The sequence below is a fragment of the Mugil cephalus genome, chromosome 16 (genome assembly GCF_022458985.1).
Source record: "Mugil cephalus isolate CIBA_MC_2020 chromosome 16, CIBA_Mcephalus_1.1, whole genome shotgun sequence".
Taxonomy (NCBI): Eukaryota; Metazoa; Chordata; class Actinopteri; order Mugiliformes; family Mugilidae; genus Mugil; species Mugil cephalus.
This window is the reverse complement of record NC_061785.1, coordinates 17512327-17526864: the sequence shown is the minus strand read 5'-3', so window position 1 is coordinate 17526864 and position 14538 is coordinate 17512327. Positions and strand designations below refer to the sequence as shown.

The following is a 14538-nucleotide window of genomic DNA, read 5'->3' as shown; positions in this document are numbered from 1 at the left end:
ACTTCCCACTGGATGCTTCTGCTGACCTCTTCAGTTATTCAAAAAAAACTTTTGATTTTACTGTAGGGTTTTTGACATTCTTCATTTAAAGCATTTTGTTTATCATTCAAACCAAGCAAAGCCACTCGTCATTCATTCACCACCTGTATCTCCTTCTCTAGATGTCCTGGAGCAGTCGGGTCTGTGGCCCCCTGTGTACGGAGGCAGAGGCCCTCCTCCCCACCTTCAGCATCACCCCGTCTACTCCCGCTCCTCATTCCTACGGCAACAGGAGCTGTACGCCCTGCAGCATCAGCACCAGCAGCAGCAGCGAGCCATGGAGCACATGCAACGGCAATCCTTGGGACAAGTAAGGCCGATGCTAATGCCGCAGCTTTAGTCTGGAAACCGGCGAAAGGCTTTTAACGCGCTTTTGTCAAACTACGAGCAAATGAAAATTAGGAAGTGTGGAAATATTGTGAGCTTATGCAAATGTTCATCTTCCTCATTTGAGTTGGTAGGAGTAGAACGGAGCACCACTAATCAGATAACCTGATTTCTCAACACTAAAAGGAAAAACACATGCAAACTCACACTCAGCGTTATTTATTTAAGCTAATCACTTCCTTGTTGTGCTGGGGAAAAAAATGTTTCTCTGATAAAGAGGGCTTGTTGTGGAACCTTTGCTCACATATTACGCCGCAAAGTGTAGATATAGCACGTATTCGTCTAAACAATGTCAAAATTCGTCTTTAATATAATTATCTTTTCCTGATCTTTCCCTCTATCGAAGAGAAAACACGAAGAGCACGCCATCACCATAGAAGACTCTCCTCATGAATCATCAGCCTCCAGAACGCCTTCCTCTTCCTCTTCTTTGTCCACCGCCTCCTCCCACGCGGCCAAGCCCTTCTCTCACACTCCTCCCCCGCCAAAGACGTCCACGCCGTCACCGGGGATGTGCCCCAGCAGCCGCCAGTCGCCCTGCTACCACTCCCCTTCCACGCGCCCGCACCCGCCAAATCCCCTGACCCCTGCGCCCAGTCCGGCGGCCGCGGCTCCGCGCTCCCCGGCGCTCAGCCCCGCTCCTTCACACCTCCCCAAAGGCCTGGACAGGGGCAGCGACAGAGGAGAAGGGCAGCCTCCCCAGGACTACCCACAATCCTTGGAGCCAGGTGCGTGCCGAGGAGCCTGTAGGCTGGTTAATGAACCCCGTCTTTGAATTGAGAGGACCGTACCAGCAGGTTGAAATGTCGGCTAGTGAAAATAAAAAAAGACAGCAAACAGGACAGAGAGACAGAGAGATACAGTGTGAGTGGGGGAAAAAAAGGCTACAGAGAGAGGGATGGAGGCCGCTGCTGCTGAATTGTGGCACTGGTCTTTGAAGCGTGGTATTCTTTTGATTTTGGAGGAATAGTTTGAAGCATGGCTGATCCCTTACTCTGTGTGTCCTTGAGTGTATGTGCGCACTTTTTTTTTTCTGCGCAAGCTAAAGAGGGACAGCGGGCAGGCTGGCCATTAAGGTCAGAGAAAGCATATGGGCACTCTTTGTGTGTGTGTGTGTGTGTGTGCGTGTGCGTGTGCGTGTGCGTGTGTGTGTGTGTGTGTGTGCGCGTGTGCGTGTGTGTGTGAGTGACCTACCAGCGTGCATACGTGTGTGTCTAAGCTTGGCACAAAGGGAAGGTCAGTGAAATCTTCAGATAGAGCAGATAGAGCCTCCTTATCCTTCAGGGGTCCTTGAGAAGTACAGGCGGAAGGATACACATTCATCTGGCTGCGTTGTCAGGGGGCGGAGGGATACCATCAATAATAAGAGAGCAGGGGTGACAGGGCTGGCGCTGCAATCACAGGGAAACGGCAGGGTGTCATCAATATCCCACGTAGACACACACTTCTACACATGCGCGCTGATTCACGCACACATAGATGGTACAGATAAAAAAACCACGACTGCACAGACAAACTGCGTATTCTGCACCTCGCTGTATTATACCAATTGACTGAAAAGAATAGCGAGAGGAAAAAAGATTTTCTCTTTTTTGCAGATCAATACATTTCACTGTGCCCTCTTTGTGAGGATTCACGCCGACGAACTAGGTGTCACTTTTCCATCTGAAGACGTATTTAACCTTTGCTCTCTTTCCTCTATACGCCAGACCTGCCACCTGTTTATACCTACCCTCCGATCACCATGGGTTACAAGGCCGGGCCCTCGCCCCCCGAAGCTCGACTGGCTGAGCAGCCCACGGTGGAGGAAGAGCCGGCGGAGCCTGACCTCAAGTCCCTCCCGCACCCATGCCACATCCAGCCTCTCACCGAGGAGGAAGAGATACGGAAAGAAGACAGCCGGGGAGACTGCGAAGTGGTGGAATCCCAGAGTGGAGTTGCAGACGAGGCGAGGAAGGAAACAAAAGGATGCTCCATCTCCGAGCCCCACAGCAAGATTTCTGGATTGCTGCCATGCCCTTTCCCAGCTCCGGTCCCAGATCCAGCCTGCCCAGCCACAGCCACAGGCAAAACCCTAAAAGTAGAGCTCTCTCTGGGTTGTACGGGCCAGAAGGCTGGCCCGGAGGAGCCCCAGCTATCCAAAGAGCAGGCGGGTGATGGCGAGCATGGAAAGGAGGACATGGAGGAGGAGCCCCAACCAACAGAATGTACTGTTTCTGTGCCTGAAGAACTGGAGGTGGAGGACGACGGGCCCAAAGAGGGAGAGAATGTAGAGGTGGTTGAGGATGAGGGTGAGGAGGAAAGCAGCGGGATAAGTCCCGGTGAGGACTTGGTGGAATTGACGTGTAGCTCTCCTGCTCCTTCCCCGTCTGCCAACTCAGTCCTCCCTCCCACGCCAAACACAGCAGCCCAGCTCCAGGGGGCCTACATGTGGAGCCTGGAGCTCCTGATTGCCGCGGCCCTGTGCGCCACCAGAGATGCCTTGTACCCACCGGTACCCGTTGACCAGGCCCCATGCCCTGGACTGCACCACGGTATGGAGATACTGGGGGAGCTGGCCGAGCTGGAGATCCAGCAGAGGAGCAGAGAGAGCAAAGAGAAAGACACTGAAGGTGAGAGAAGGTTCATTAGGCGACGCCTGTGTTGTGTGGCCCTTCAGTCATCACAGGCACTTTTCAAACTTTTTACACGTTTATGTAAAACATTTATATAAAGAGGTGTAGACTGTTGTTTTAACACAACCAGTTTACATTCTGCATTTCCTTGTTCTGCTTAAAAGGATCAAAAATGAAAATGAGATCAAGGGAGAGGGAAAAAATGTTACGTTATTGTGTTACTTGTTTCTTTCCTATACAAACACAGACACTTACAGTGAACAAAAACAGGGCCCCGGGGGGAGAAGTGTGCAATCCAGATGTGCGCTGTGCCGCACACAGACACAAAAAAATTCCCACTAACTGTCCTGCTTCCTTCCTCGGCTCTTCTCTTGGCCATAGACCACATTTTCCCCTCTGGGGAGTGTGTGTGTGTGTGTGTGTGTGTGTGTGTGTGTGTGTGTGTGTGTGTGTGTGTGCGTGCGCGCGCACGTGCGAGAATCTTTGTGTGTGCGCATACACGCATGCCTGTGTTGGGGGGACACGGAGATGGACAAACAAGCTAAGCTTCAGACACAAGCCAGGACACACACACACACACACTCTGCCCAGTGCGTCCCCCAAGGCTCCGGCGTCTTGCTTTGCTAATTAGACCCTTTCCTTTAAAACACTTCTCCTGTAAGTGCTCCTATTTTCCTCTCGTCCCTCGGAGAGAAAGTGTTTTTATTTATGCCAGCATCTGTGTGTGTATGTTTGGTGCATGGCGAGCACGCTCATGGGTGTGTGTGCGCGCGTGTGTGTGTGTGAACGAGTGTGTGTAAGCTGTTAAGTAATCCCAGATGAATCCCTGCTCTCCTCCATCAGAGTCTATGTGTCTCTCCACCAGGCTGCCTGCTCCCTGCCTGCGCCTCCTCCTCCTCCCTCTTTGTTATTTTTTTCCCCTCGCCCGCTCCGTCTTTTTCTTTTTTCTTTTTCTTTTTTTTTTTTTTATTAAACCAATGTAATCTTGTGTGTAAATCCTGCCTCTGCAAGCCTTGTTGACGGAATTAATAAGTGTAAAAATCATAAGTCGCTCAGCTGCCGTCTGTGCATGCGTGCGAGCGGGCGTGAGCGGGCGTGTGCGAGCGTGCGTTTGTTTACACGTGCGTGCACGCGGTTAGCATGTGTAATAGGTGTGAAATCAATAAGTCCTGTCGTGGCATTGAGAGCGTTTCCCAAATTGCAACACATTTATTTAAACCCGCTCTGGCCTCATCGCATAGAATGTTATTAATACTGCTGATGGCGTTTCTGTCATTGTGAATACATTCGGGAGATGAAACCGATCTCAGACAGATGCATTTATGGCGCTCCTTGATGCAGACGGATAACTCAGCTGTTCGCTGAAGATCCCAAATACAGATTAAGGAAACAGGAGATACTCCCCCCCCAACCCCCTTGTCCTTGTATAAATTAGCGCCGTTGCTTCTGTTTACACGTAGACAGACGGCGCGTTTGCGTCGTCGCTCCTTTATTCCTTCACGTTTGATATATGTTGAAATTTCCTCACAATAAACTTCCTTAATGGCCTCTGCTGATGACTAGGCCCCTATCAGCTGTAATGGTTTTTAATTTTCCTCCACTGTTTTTGTTTTTTCCCCTTGAAATCCCCCGGGCCGCCTCTTATTACACCCCTCGCCCCCCCGTTAGAGACACAGTGTGGTGTTATTCCTGTGCATGGGTGAGTGTCTATGTGTGTATGGTATGCTGCGGGCGGAAGGCATCTATCGATTGTGGCCATCCTCCAGGATACTCGACTAGGCGTGGTGATGTCAGCGGTGATGTCATCCTGTCAGGGTAATCGGAGCGTGCCATTGGCTCGGGGGTCTGACAGATGAGATGGCATTGACCTCTGTGAGCCGGGACAGGACAAAGCCGCATCTCTCTGCTCCTTCCCGCTCGCTCCGCTGCTCTCCGAGGAGTTACCTGTCGTTCTCGTATCCCGTTTGTTCTCTGGAGCACACTCTCGTTTCTCTCTGCGCAGACAAAGACTCCATCCTTCCTGCCCTCTTCTCCCTCTCTCCTCTGTTTACCGCATTTCTGTCTCCGTCTCCCGCTCACACACACACACACGCACACACACACACGCGCACACAGGTTTTAATAATGTCAGGTGTCGGTGAATAGGCCTTGCAGCTCCAGTGCACAGACTGTGAGTGATCTCTCCTCTCCTCCCCTCTCCTCCCCTCTCCTCTCCTCTCCTCTCCTCTCCTCTCCTCTCCTCTCCTCTCCTCTCCTCTCCTCTCCTCTCCTCTCCTCTCCTCGTCTCCTCCCCTTGTCTCCTCCTCTAAGGGGAAATTGGATTCTGTCCATGTCCATAATGAGGAGATGTAGGAGAATAAATAGATAGCTCAATAAACACTTTGCCTCTTATTGCTTCTCCTCCCCTTTACTCCCCGTCCCCTCCCTCCCCTTCTTCTCACTGCGTTGCAGTCCTCCTCCTCCTCCTCCTCCTCCTCCTACCACCACCCGTCGTTCTCTTTCTCTCCAGTTCTCCCTTGCATACACTCATGCAGTTTGCTCATGTCTGCGTAGCTCAGCGAAAATGTTGTGTGTGCCTGTGTGTATTCAGAATGAGTGTCTTGTATTTGCATAGGTTTGTGTGTGTGTGCGTGTGTGTGTGTGTGTGTGTGGAGCATCTCATGAATATTCTGTTTCATCTGCTGGTGCTGTGACAATGACAGAGTTAATGACAGTGACAGATGTAGAGATCGTTCTCTAGCGCTCGCCCCCCCCCTCCACCCACCCCTCCCTCGTGTGTGTGTGTGTGTGTCTGTGTGTACGATTAGGCATGAACACCGGTATACATCAAATAAACTACACAGCTAATATCATAAATATCACCACTTTCCAAGGCGCGGTTTCATCGCTCCAGAAATAAATCCGTTCGGCGCGCAACATGTTTTATAACACTGTGTCAGGCTCCGCGTTACGTACCAATCTAAATTGAAAACAATCCGTCTCCGCGCAGGTGAGGACATGCTGACCTTTGACCTCCACAGTCTGGCTACGCTGGCGGCCGCCCGTGCCTTGGAGATGGGGGAAGGGGCCGTGGATGCAGGGGCCGACCGGCAGTGTCCAATCAGGAAGAGGCTCAACCTGCGCAGGAAGTGCAGCTGGACGCCTCGCCACGAGCCGGTGAGGCTTAGGCCCAACGTATACTTTGTGTTTCACGCACAGTCATAAATCATACATGCTAAAATGAGTTGGTGAAGAGCTGAACAGCGGACACATAACTGTTTTTTTTTCTAAGCTTAAATAAAACCCAAATAGAGTAGGCTGAATTTATTTTATTTTTATATTTTTATATGTAACCAAATAAAACCTTACATGCTCATTGGTTTTCACAGTTTAACACTATAATATCAATACATGTATTTGTGTAGCACTGGTGTTACAAAGTTCTGCCCTGTGCAATAGTAAATAACATCACAATAAACACTAGAGTTAATAAAGCATGGGATAGGACATTTAAATGGGTGTAGGACTAAAATAAGGGCGTAATGAATATAATCAAGGAAAGGAAAAGACATATTTAAAAGTATGGACGGTGAAAATAAAAATGTATGGGTGCATATTAAGGCCGCCATTAAAGTGGGATGGACTGCTGCAGCATCAGGAATAATGGACGCTGACTTAGAGGTGTTAAAATCAAATCTGTCTTTTATGTGGCTGAGTCTGATGGATTTCTTAAGATTACATTGTTCTAGAAAAGGTACGCATGCTTGCAATGAGTCTGTCTTTTTCCTTTGTTCACGTTCCAGAAAGGTCCAAAAATGCCGGCCAATTCTTTTTGTTTTCAGTACGATTAGAAATGAATTTAAATTAAATGAAGTGCCTCTAATATAATTGCCCCAAATAACTGTTAAATCGCTAAAATAACATTATTACGCGGTTGTTGCTGGTTATCTGTGGCGTGAGGTTCCAGCAGGGAGGACTGGCAGCAACTTTCAAGAGTAGGAGCTGTTGATTAACAAAAATTTGCCGCTTTAATGATCCAGCGTGTGAGCTTTCGGTTAGAGGAAAAGTCATCAACAAGCTGGACAAACACGAGCTGGTCACATATCCAATGGCTGCTGAACTGAACTTTGTGTTCAGCATTTAAATTCCTCTGCTTTGTGTGTGTGTGTGTGTGTGTTTGTCCATGTGTGCGTGTCAGGTGTGCCCAGTGAAGGGCTCCATGGAGACGATGGGAGGGGAGGAGCTGGCCATGCGTGTCCAGCTGGCTGAGCTACAGCGCCGCTACAAAGAGAAACAGAGAGAACTGGCCAAACTACAGAGGAAACACGACCACCAGTGAGCAGAGACAACACACACACACACACACACACACACACACACACACACACACACACACTTCTTTTTTGTCTAGACTGAATTGTGCATTCCAACATTCACAGTTCGGCTTTCCTGCTGCATCCGCCTGATTTATCAGGACTTGCTGCCTGCTCATACCTAATGCAGTTTGACCTATAGCCAATACAAGCTTCTTCCTGATTTCTTCTGCTGTCCTGACTGCATCTTTAATCTCTCTCCATCCTCTTCCTCCTCCTCCTCCTCCTCCTCCTCCTCCTCGTCTTCCTCTCTGCAGGAAAGAGGAGACGTCTCGTAGCCCCGCTCGCCGGAGGCCCGGCCGCCCCCGCAAGCGCAAGTCCACCCCCGGCCCAGCTGCTGCAGAGAGCTCCAAAAGACTCAGGTCAGTCCTCTGATATTGCGTCAGTATAATCAGTGTGATTGGCAAGCCCAGCTCATTCATCCTGATTTCTGTTTGTGTTTTTAGTGAAAGGCACGGTTGATTTTCAAGAAGTTCTTCTTCAGCTGAATTGATTCGAATGTTCTATAGCTGATGATTTGCTTGATTGGGCACTGGAAGGAGCCGCTCACACACATGCGCGCAAAATGCACACGCACACAGAGTGGGGTTACGCGATGGGAACTGGGAGCTGGGTGCGATTTTTAATGAGAGATGGTAATGGAGATGAGGGCTTCATTAATCACCATTAATCACTTTTAATCATATTTATCACTCGTATTGATTATGTCCTGATTCCACGTGAACCTCCAGCATATATTAATCCAGCCGGACAAAGTCCTGATGTACAGTTATTACAGTGATAGATGACTCGCCGCCACCCCCACCAGCTGCACACACACAACCGCACATTATTCAACACCTTAGACGTGCAAACTTTCGTGCTGACACACATTCCTGCGCAAGCTCAAACCGCACACTCTCACACGCAGCCGGCGATCAACGCTCATAATGATAAATGTGTTTTCTCACGATGCCCCACCTCTGTTAGCATGTGCACCCCTCGCCTTGATAAAATGATTAGAGAAACTCGAGGTTTGTCACGGTTACCGTGATTAGAAGGCACTAATGAAAATGACAAAGGAAGCCTTTAGTCGTACATGCCGGCGCGCCGCACACATAACAGCGCGCGCCGAACTTCTTTAATTAGTAGAGCTAGTCGCTACGTGCCTGTGCAGCATTTCTGTTGTTATTAACAAGCAATGTGTCATTTGTTTACACTTTCATCTTCTCATGAGCGCTGGAAGGTGAGATGAAACCGCAGAGATGAAGAGCGCGCCGTGCTTTCTGTACGCGCGTCGCACGTTCGGCCAAAAGTATTTGGACGCCTGCGATCGCGCACGATTGTTGGACGTGAATGAACCAAGGGAGTTAGGGTCAGGTCTGGAACGTTTTCAGATGAGGCTGCCGTATTTCAGGCGTATGTTTGAAACTTACCCACCAAACACCAGACGTCATTTGGACGTTGGTTTTTGGGCTAAATCTGGTCTAAATCTGGTTGGTCCTTCATAGTCTTGATTTAGTCCAAAAATAGTCGTTGAAAATTGGGCTGTGTTTGGTCCGTCCGATTTTGTCCAAATTTAGTCCAAAAGTAGTCGTTGAAAATTGGGTTGTGTTCACTTTTCAACCAAATTTAGACGTTGTTTGGATGCACGTGAGTTACGTCTTTTCAGTGTCTTTTTGACTAATTTTTGCTGGGTGGGTAGCGATGCTGTCGTCCTGGCTCGACCCTGAAGATGCAGTGTGCAGTGGGTTGTGTGCGTCCCAGTCAAGTTCTTTGCGAGTTCTAAGTTTGGCACTGTAAGTCGGAGACAGACAGCATGTGTAGTTCAATTTGGGGGCTTTGGAGCTCAGAGTTTGAGGCAAATGGACGGAAAAGACAATTGTGGTATGGTTGTACAGACATTTTCCATCTCCTCTCTTCTCTTCTCCTCTCCTCTCCTCTCCTCTCTCGAGAGCAGAGATGCTGAGAGCCAAACCTTCCCTCTCTGGGAATATAGGATTCACCTGCCTCAGACACCAGCTGCTAACAGTAGTGTGTGTGAGAGTGTGTGTGTGTGTGTGTGCTGGCTGCTTGTGGTGTGAGAGAGCATGCAGGCAATGAAGGAAGGACGGAGAGCGAGAGAGAGGGAGAGGAAGGGAGGAGTAGTGTTCAATAGAGGTTAGTGTTTATCGATTGAGCCCTGAAGCTCCGGTCAACGGACAGACTCCCCCGAGACTGCTTCATCTCTCTCTCTGTCTATTTCCCTTCCCCCTCAACCATTCTCCTCCTCCCTCTGTCTCTCGTCTCTCCTCTTCTTCGCACCAGAAAATGCTTAGCCTTTTATGTGGTGATTCAGCTGAGTTTTGTATTCGCACGGCCGCTGAATATTTCTGTGTTTGCCGTCAGACTGCACTGACAGTCAACAGAGCCCGTCTCTTACCCCATCAAAGTTATGTGACGGAAAAGAGGAGTGGGAAGAGAGCGAGACAATGAATGAACCCAGCGGAGATGGAAGTGAAACTAGAAAGGAAAGAGCAGGCGAGAGGCGGCGTTACAGAGAATATCATCCTTGAGAGAAATGAAGCGTGTGATCAGGCTGATTCTGTGATCTGCTTTACGTATGAAATGTTCTCATGTGAGCGCGCCTCTGCCGCCTTTTTATGTCTTCCAGGGCTGGACTGAATTTACTGGAGGTAAAGGCCAGGAATTCAATGTCCAATCACAACTTCAACAGCCTCAGCGCTGCTCAGGTTAGTCACAAGCCACCTCTTCTGGTTCAACCCACATAAGCACGCACTGGCAACCACTTCCTGCTGCTACTGTTTTTTTTTTTTCTTTCTTTCCTGGATAATTCAATTAGCAAAGATAAATGAGTCAATAATAAGTTGTCCTGCTCCTCCCCTGCAGATGAAAGCTCGCTGCAAGCACAGAGGCCGGCCCAGCGCCCTGAGCTCCAGGCTGGCCAGGCGGGTGACCCAGCTGAAGCAGAAGGCCGCGGCCCAGCGTGGCGTGCCACCGCCGGGCATGCTCCGCTGCAGCGAGGGAAACGCCTCCAAGAGCCACTGCAGACAAGGAGGAAAAGGTGGGACAATGGCGAGCCTGCGCTGCACTCGCACTCTTCCGAAGCCGATCCCAAAACTGACCCCCCCCCCTCCCCCTTTCTGTTGAACTATCAGACCTGCAGCAGGACCGGACGGGCGGTCAGGCCGTAAAGAGGAAGAGGGGCCGAAAGCCCAAAGTCTTTATGGGCATCAACTCGAACAGAGCCTACCACAAGGACAGCCGGGCCTCAGAGAAACGCGACGCGAGGGACGAGAAGAGTGACAGCGAGAGCTCAGATCATGGTGAGCAACTCCACTAGTCATAGATATGAAGTTTTTTTATGTCCTTCTGTCAATAACCCCCAAAATAAACACCAAGAATCCACCATAAATTGGAGTATTTTGCTAATAAGAAATTTGAACTACAAAGCCTGTATATCTAGGCGTCCTAACCAGTTGCACATGAGTCAAACAGCGCCAGATCAACCGATGGGGTGAAGCGCACTGACATTGTGAGATTTCGCTATGAGTGTGAGTCTGTGCGCGCACATGAAGCATCTGAGAGTGAGACATCTGCCGTCATCAGGGGCCTCCTTTCACTTCCCAGCTTGTCTGTCACACTGTTAAAACCGTTAACGACTTGCCAAAGGCACGCAGCACAGCCACCCCTGCCCTCGTCGGCGTACAGTAACACGAGCCTGTTCTGGCCCTGTCCAGAATGTCACACCCCCATTCTCCCCTCTCTCCTCCTCCGCCTCCCCGGCCTCACGAAACTGCCCCCTTTGGAACGCCCCGAGTCGAGGAGGCGCAACCCTTTCCCAAACATTTCACAAAAGAGCGAAGTCGGATGTGAAACTACAAAAAAAAAAAAAAAAAACTCGAGGGAAAACTCTGGAGTTTGACCGACCCTGTGGAGAAGTCGTGGTTGAACGCGTGTGTGCGCGTCGGTGTTTTTGTGTGTGTGTCTGAGGCAAAGTGTTGACGAGAATGCCATGTAAGTGACAAGCGTGTCCGAGATGTGTTGACACCCGACACGACCCCCACGGTCAGTGACACACAGCTGCCAATAACTATCTGTGTGTGTGTGTGTGTGTGTGTGTGTGTGTGTGTGTCAGCATTTGCTTCCTCGAACTGCAGTCAAGGAACAAACTGTGTAACCATTAAAGCCCGTTTGTGTGCTGAAGTTAATATGTGACGCGAGTGTCCCATTTTATAAACTCGTTGCGTTTATGATTAAGTAAGTTCAAGCCACAGTGTAGTAAAATGTCCTACAGCTGCAGAGGAATATTAAGCGGTGGCTGTCAATACATCCCATCAAGTGAGCCTTGGCGATTCGCGAACATTTAAATCGCTCGAGGCGTTGACTGATCACTCTGATCATGCGATTTCACAGAAGAGGATGAAGGCGGCAGCCACGACAGCGAAGATGGAACGGGTGACGCCGAGATTAACTCGTCCTCTAAACAATCTCCTGCAAACACTGCTGGGACTGTGTCTTTTTCATCACAGACCTCCGAGCCCCAAACAAACCAGAAATCCAGGAGTATAAGACCCGGAGCTCTTGGTGAGGGCTTTATATGCGTCTCAAGCTTTGACTTCCTTCTCAAAAGAATGCAGTTAGCACTTCCCAGATTGCTGTACAGCTGCAACATGCAGCCTCTGGTTTCAGCGAGGACCTTGGAAACTTAAGGCCTGTCATATCCCCCACTCTCCTCTTTTTTTTCCTGTCTGCATTTCCAAAAATCATCCTATGTTATCAGATTAAATGTTGCGTCTTCATCCTCAGGCATGGGGAGTTTGCCCAGCAGAGACCAGAGGCGAATGCCCAGGAGGCCAAACCTCACCAACACGGAGAGGGGACATCCAGACCACATGTCCATGAACAGAGCATCACTGCCCAGCTGGGGTGCGTCATCAGTGGGCTGTAGCTTCGGGGACAGCCACGGCAACCACAGAGCTCTGATAGACGCCAAGAGGATCGGCAAGGACGACGAGAGGAAGGCCTCTGCGGGACAGGGTGTCCGAGAAAAGGTGAGGCGTCGCCGGTGATGTGTAAACTCACAGGGACACGGCAACATTTCACTTACGCCAGTGACAGCTATCCGCGCTCGTAAACGACACTCCGAGAGCAGCGATTTATGGCAAAAACTCCATCACTTTTATGCTACGGCCTCAAAACTGACGTTTGCATTTTACGTTTCCGTCCTCAGCTGCCACACCTGTGCATTTTTGTGTAAACGATCGGGGTAAAAAGGTGAAATATAGTACTTCTGGCCCCTGGGAAATGTCTGAAATGTGACACTTGTTGATCATGTTATGCGTTTTAGGTTCGGACAACATGCATAAAGCATACTGTACAGGAAGATATTCACTATATTTAGTGTTAATGCGGAGGTCAATTCGATATCCACTTGAACGAGACACAGTCAAAGCTGTATTTTTTCCTGTGATCTTTCACACAGAAGCGCAAGGGAACAGTAACACAGAATGAAAACAGAAAGTTTACATAATTAGCACCTCCATAAATTACTGCTGTCAGAAAGTTGTGAGGTAATTGCATAACTTTGGAAATGAGTTAATGAGTAAAGAGGGCCTTTGTGTAACAAACCCAACCGTGGCAGGGGTGAGATTCAGATAGAGACTGACTGGAACCGAGAGTGAAACGGGAAAGGTGATTCGGAGAGCAATACTCCCTTTGGCCTTCTTGCTGCATGAAAATAAAGACTGAGAAAGTGCATTGAGGAATTTGGGAAAGCTCTCGCCTCAAGTTCACTCCTTTGCTCGTTGAAGTGAGCCACACCCTGCCAGGAAGTTTGACAATCCTCTGGATTAACACTGCCGGTACCTACCAATAACATTTGCTCCCCTATGGTGAGACGCTTCACATGCAGCAAGTCATCTGTAAATGAGTCACTCTGTCAAACGCATTGTATACTTTTGCAATGGCTGAATGTTTGTGTGCGCGCCAACTGTGCTAACACAGCAAACAGCCTCTCGCTTCTTCGGAGCAAGTGGCAGTTGGTGAGACGCCCGCATTCGCTTTAATGCAATGTGCCCCCGAGGTTTGAGTCATCAGGGGTGAACGTCCAAAGACACATGACTCCAAACCAGACGGAAAAATTCAAGCATAATCATTGGCCAGAACCACATACACACCCTTGCATGTTTGCGCACACACACACAAGCACTAATCACCCATGCCCTCTGGTGATGAAACTTCTGTCACTTAAAATATATGGTTTTCTAATGTGGAAAACTCCACACACACGAGCACACTCTGTCTATCGTTCGTTCTATCTGTCTTGCATTGGATATTATGGTTTCTTCTTTGGAAAGCCTAAATACAAGCAGGAACCTGTTGGGTGAGCTGACTTTCCATCATCAGCCATCTATCATCTTTGGATAGACTAGCCTAAACCGGTCTGGAGATCTGGAAATGGGTAGTATCTAGTTTGTGTATGTGTGTGTGTGTGTGTGTGCGATAGCGAGAATGTCCACCCGAAGTGAAGTGTCCTCCAGCAATAAACTCGAGTCCTGCCAGTTCAGGGGCTGCAGTTATTACAGACGGTGGACCTCTGACCTCGGAGTGAACGATGGCAAGTGAGAAAAAGTAATCCTGGAGGCTTAATTGAAGTATCACATTACAAGAGGCGTGGGTGCCTTGCGGTTGGTTTTTCACTGATGCGTTTCTCACATCGCTAATGTTAGACTGAAGGCTCTGTTCAGTCACTTGCACCTCCTGTTTGCTGTAGCTTAATCTGTGCATATAACAGACTGGTACCGTATCCTGCTTTATTCTCCCCACTGATGACGCATCCTGTTTCCTGTTCGGGGAAAGGGCCACGCCGTGAGCCGACTCCTGCAGAGCTTCGCTGCCGATGACGGCTTTCGCCTGGATGAAGAGAGCAGCTTCTCGGAGGGAGAGGAAGAGGACGAGGAAGAGGAGGAGTCAAATGAGAAGTCGTTGATCCACCTCCCCCCCAACATGCCTTGCAGAATACCTGGTAGGCCTAAGCACCGACACGCCATTTAGTATTACACACGCATGCAGGATTTAAAGGCATGTTGGATTCTTTCCACACATGTACACACACACACACACACACACACCTCTGCCTCGGCCTCTATGTCCCTCCTCCTCCC

General features: G+C 49.4%; 1 protein-coding gene across 2 annotated transcripts in view; it reads left to right on the top strand.

Annotated features, from left to right (window-relative positions):
* LOC125022342 (BAH and coiled-coil domain-containing protein 1-like) overlaps nucleotides 1-14538 on the top strand; it is a 61728-nt gene that overhangs the window by 40943 nt on the left and 6247 nt on the right. For both annotated transcript variants that reach the window (XM_047608942.1, XM_047608941.1), the window contains exons 9-19: nucleotides 162-349; nucleotides 773-1154; nucleotides 2136-3038; nucleotides 6031-6197; nucleotides 7219-7355; nucleotides 7651-7755; nucleotides 10026-10104; nucleotides 10262-10436; nucleotides 10531-10698; nucleotides 12182-12426; nucleotides 14234-14399. In XM_047608942.1, the coding sequence (XP_047464898.1) occupies nucleotides 162-349; nucleotides 773-1154; nucleotides 2136-3038; nucleotides 6031-6197; nucleotides 7219-7355; nucleotides 7651-7755; nucleotides 10026-10104; nucleotides 10262-10436; nucleotides 10531-10698; nucleotides 12182-12426; nucleotides 14234-14399 (2715 nt within the window). The remainder of the gene's footprint in view (nucleotides 1-161; nucleotides 350-772; nucleotides 1155-2135; nucleotides 3039-6030; nucleotides 6198-7218; nucleotides 7356-7650; nucleotides 7756-10025; nucleotides 10105-10261; nucleotides 10437-10530; nucleotides 10699-12181; nucleotides 12427-14233; nucleotides 14400-14538) is intronic.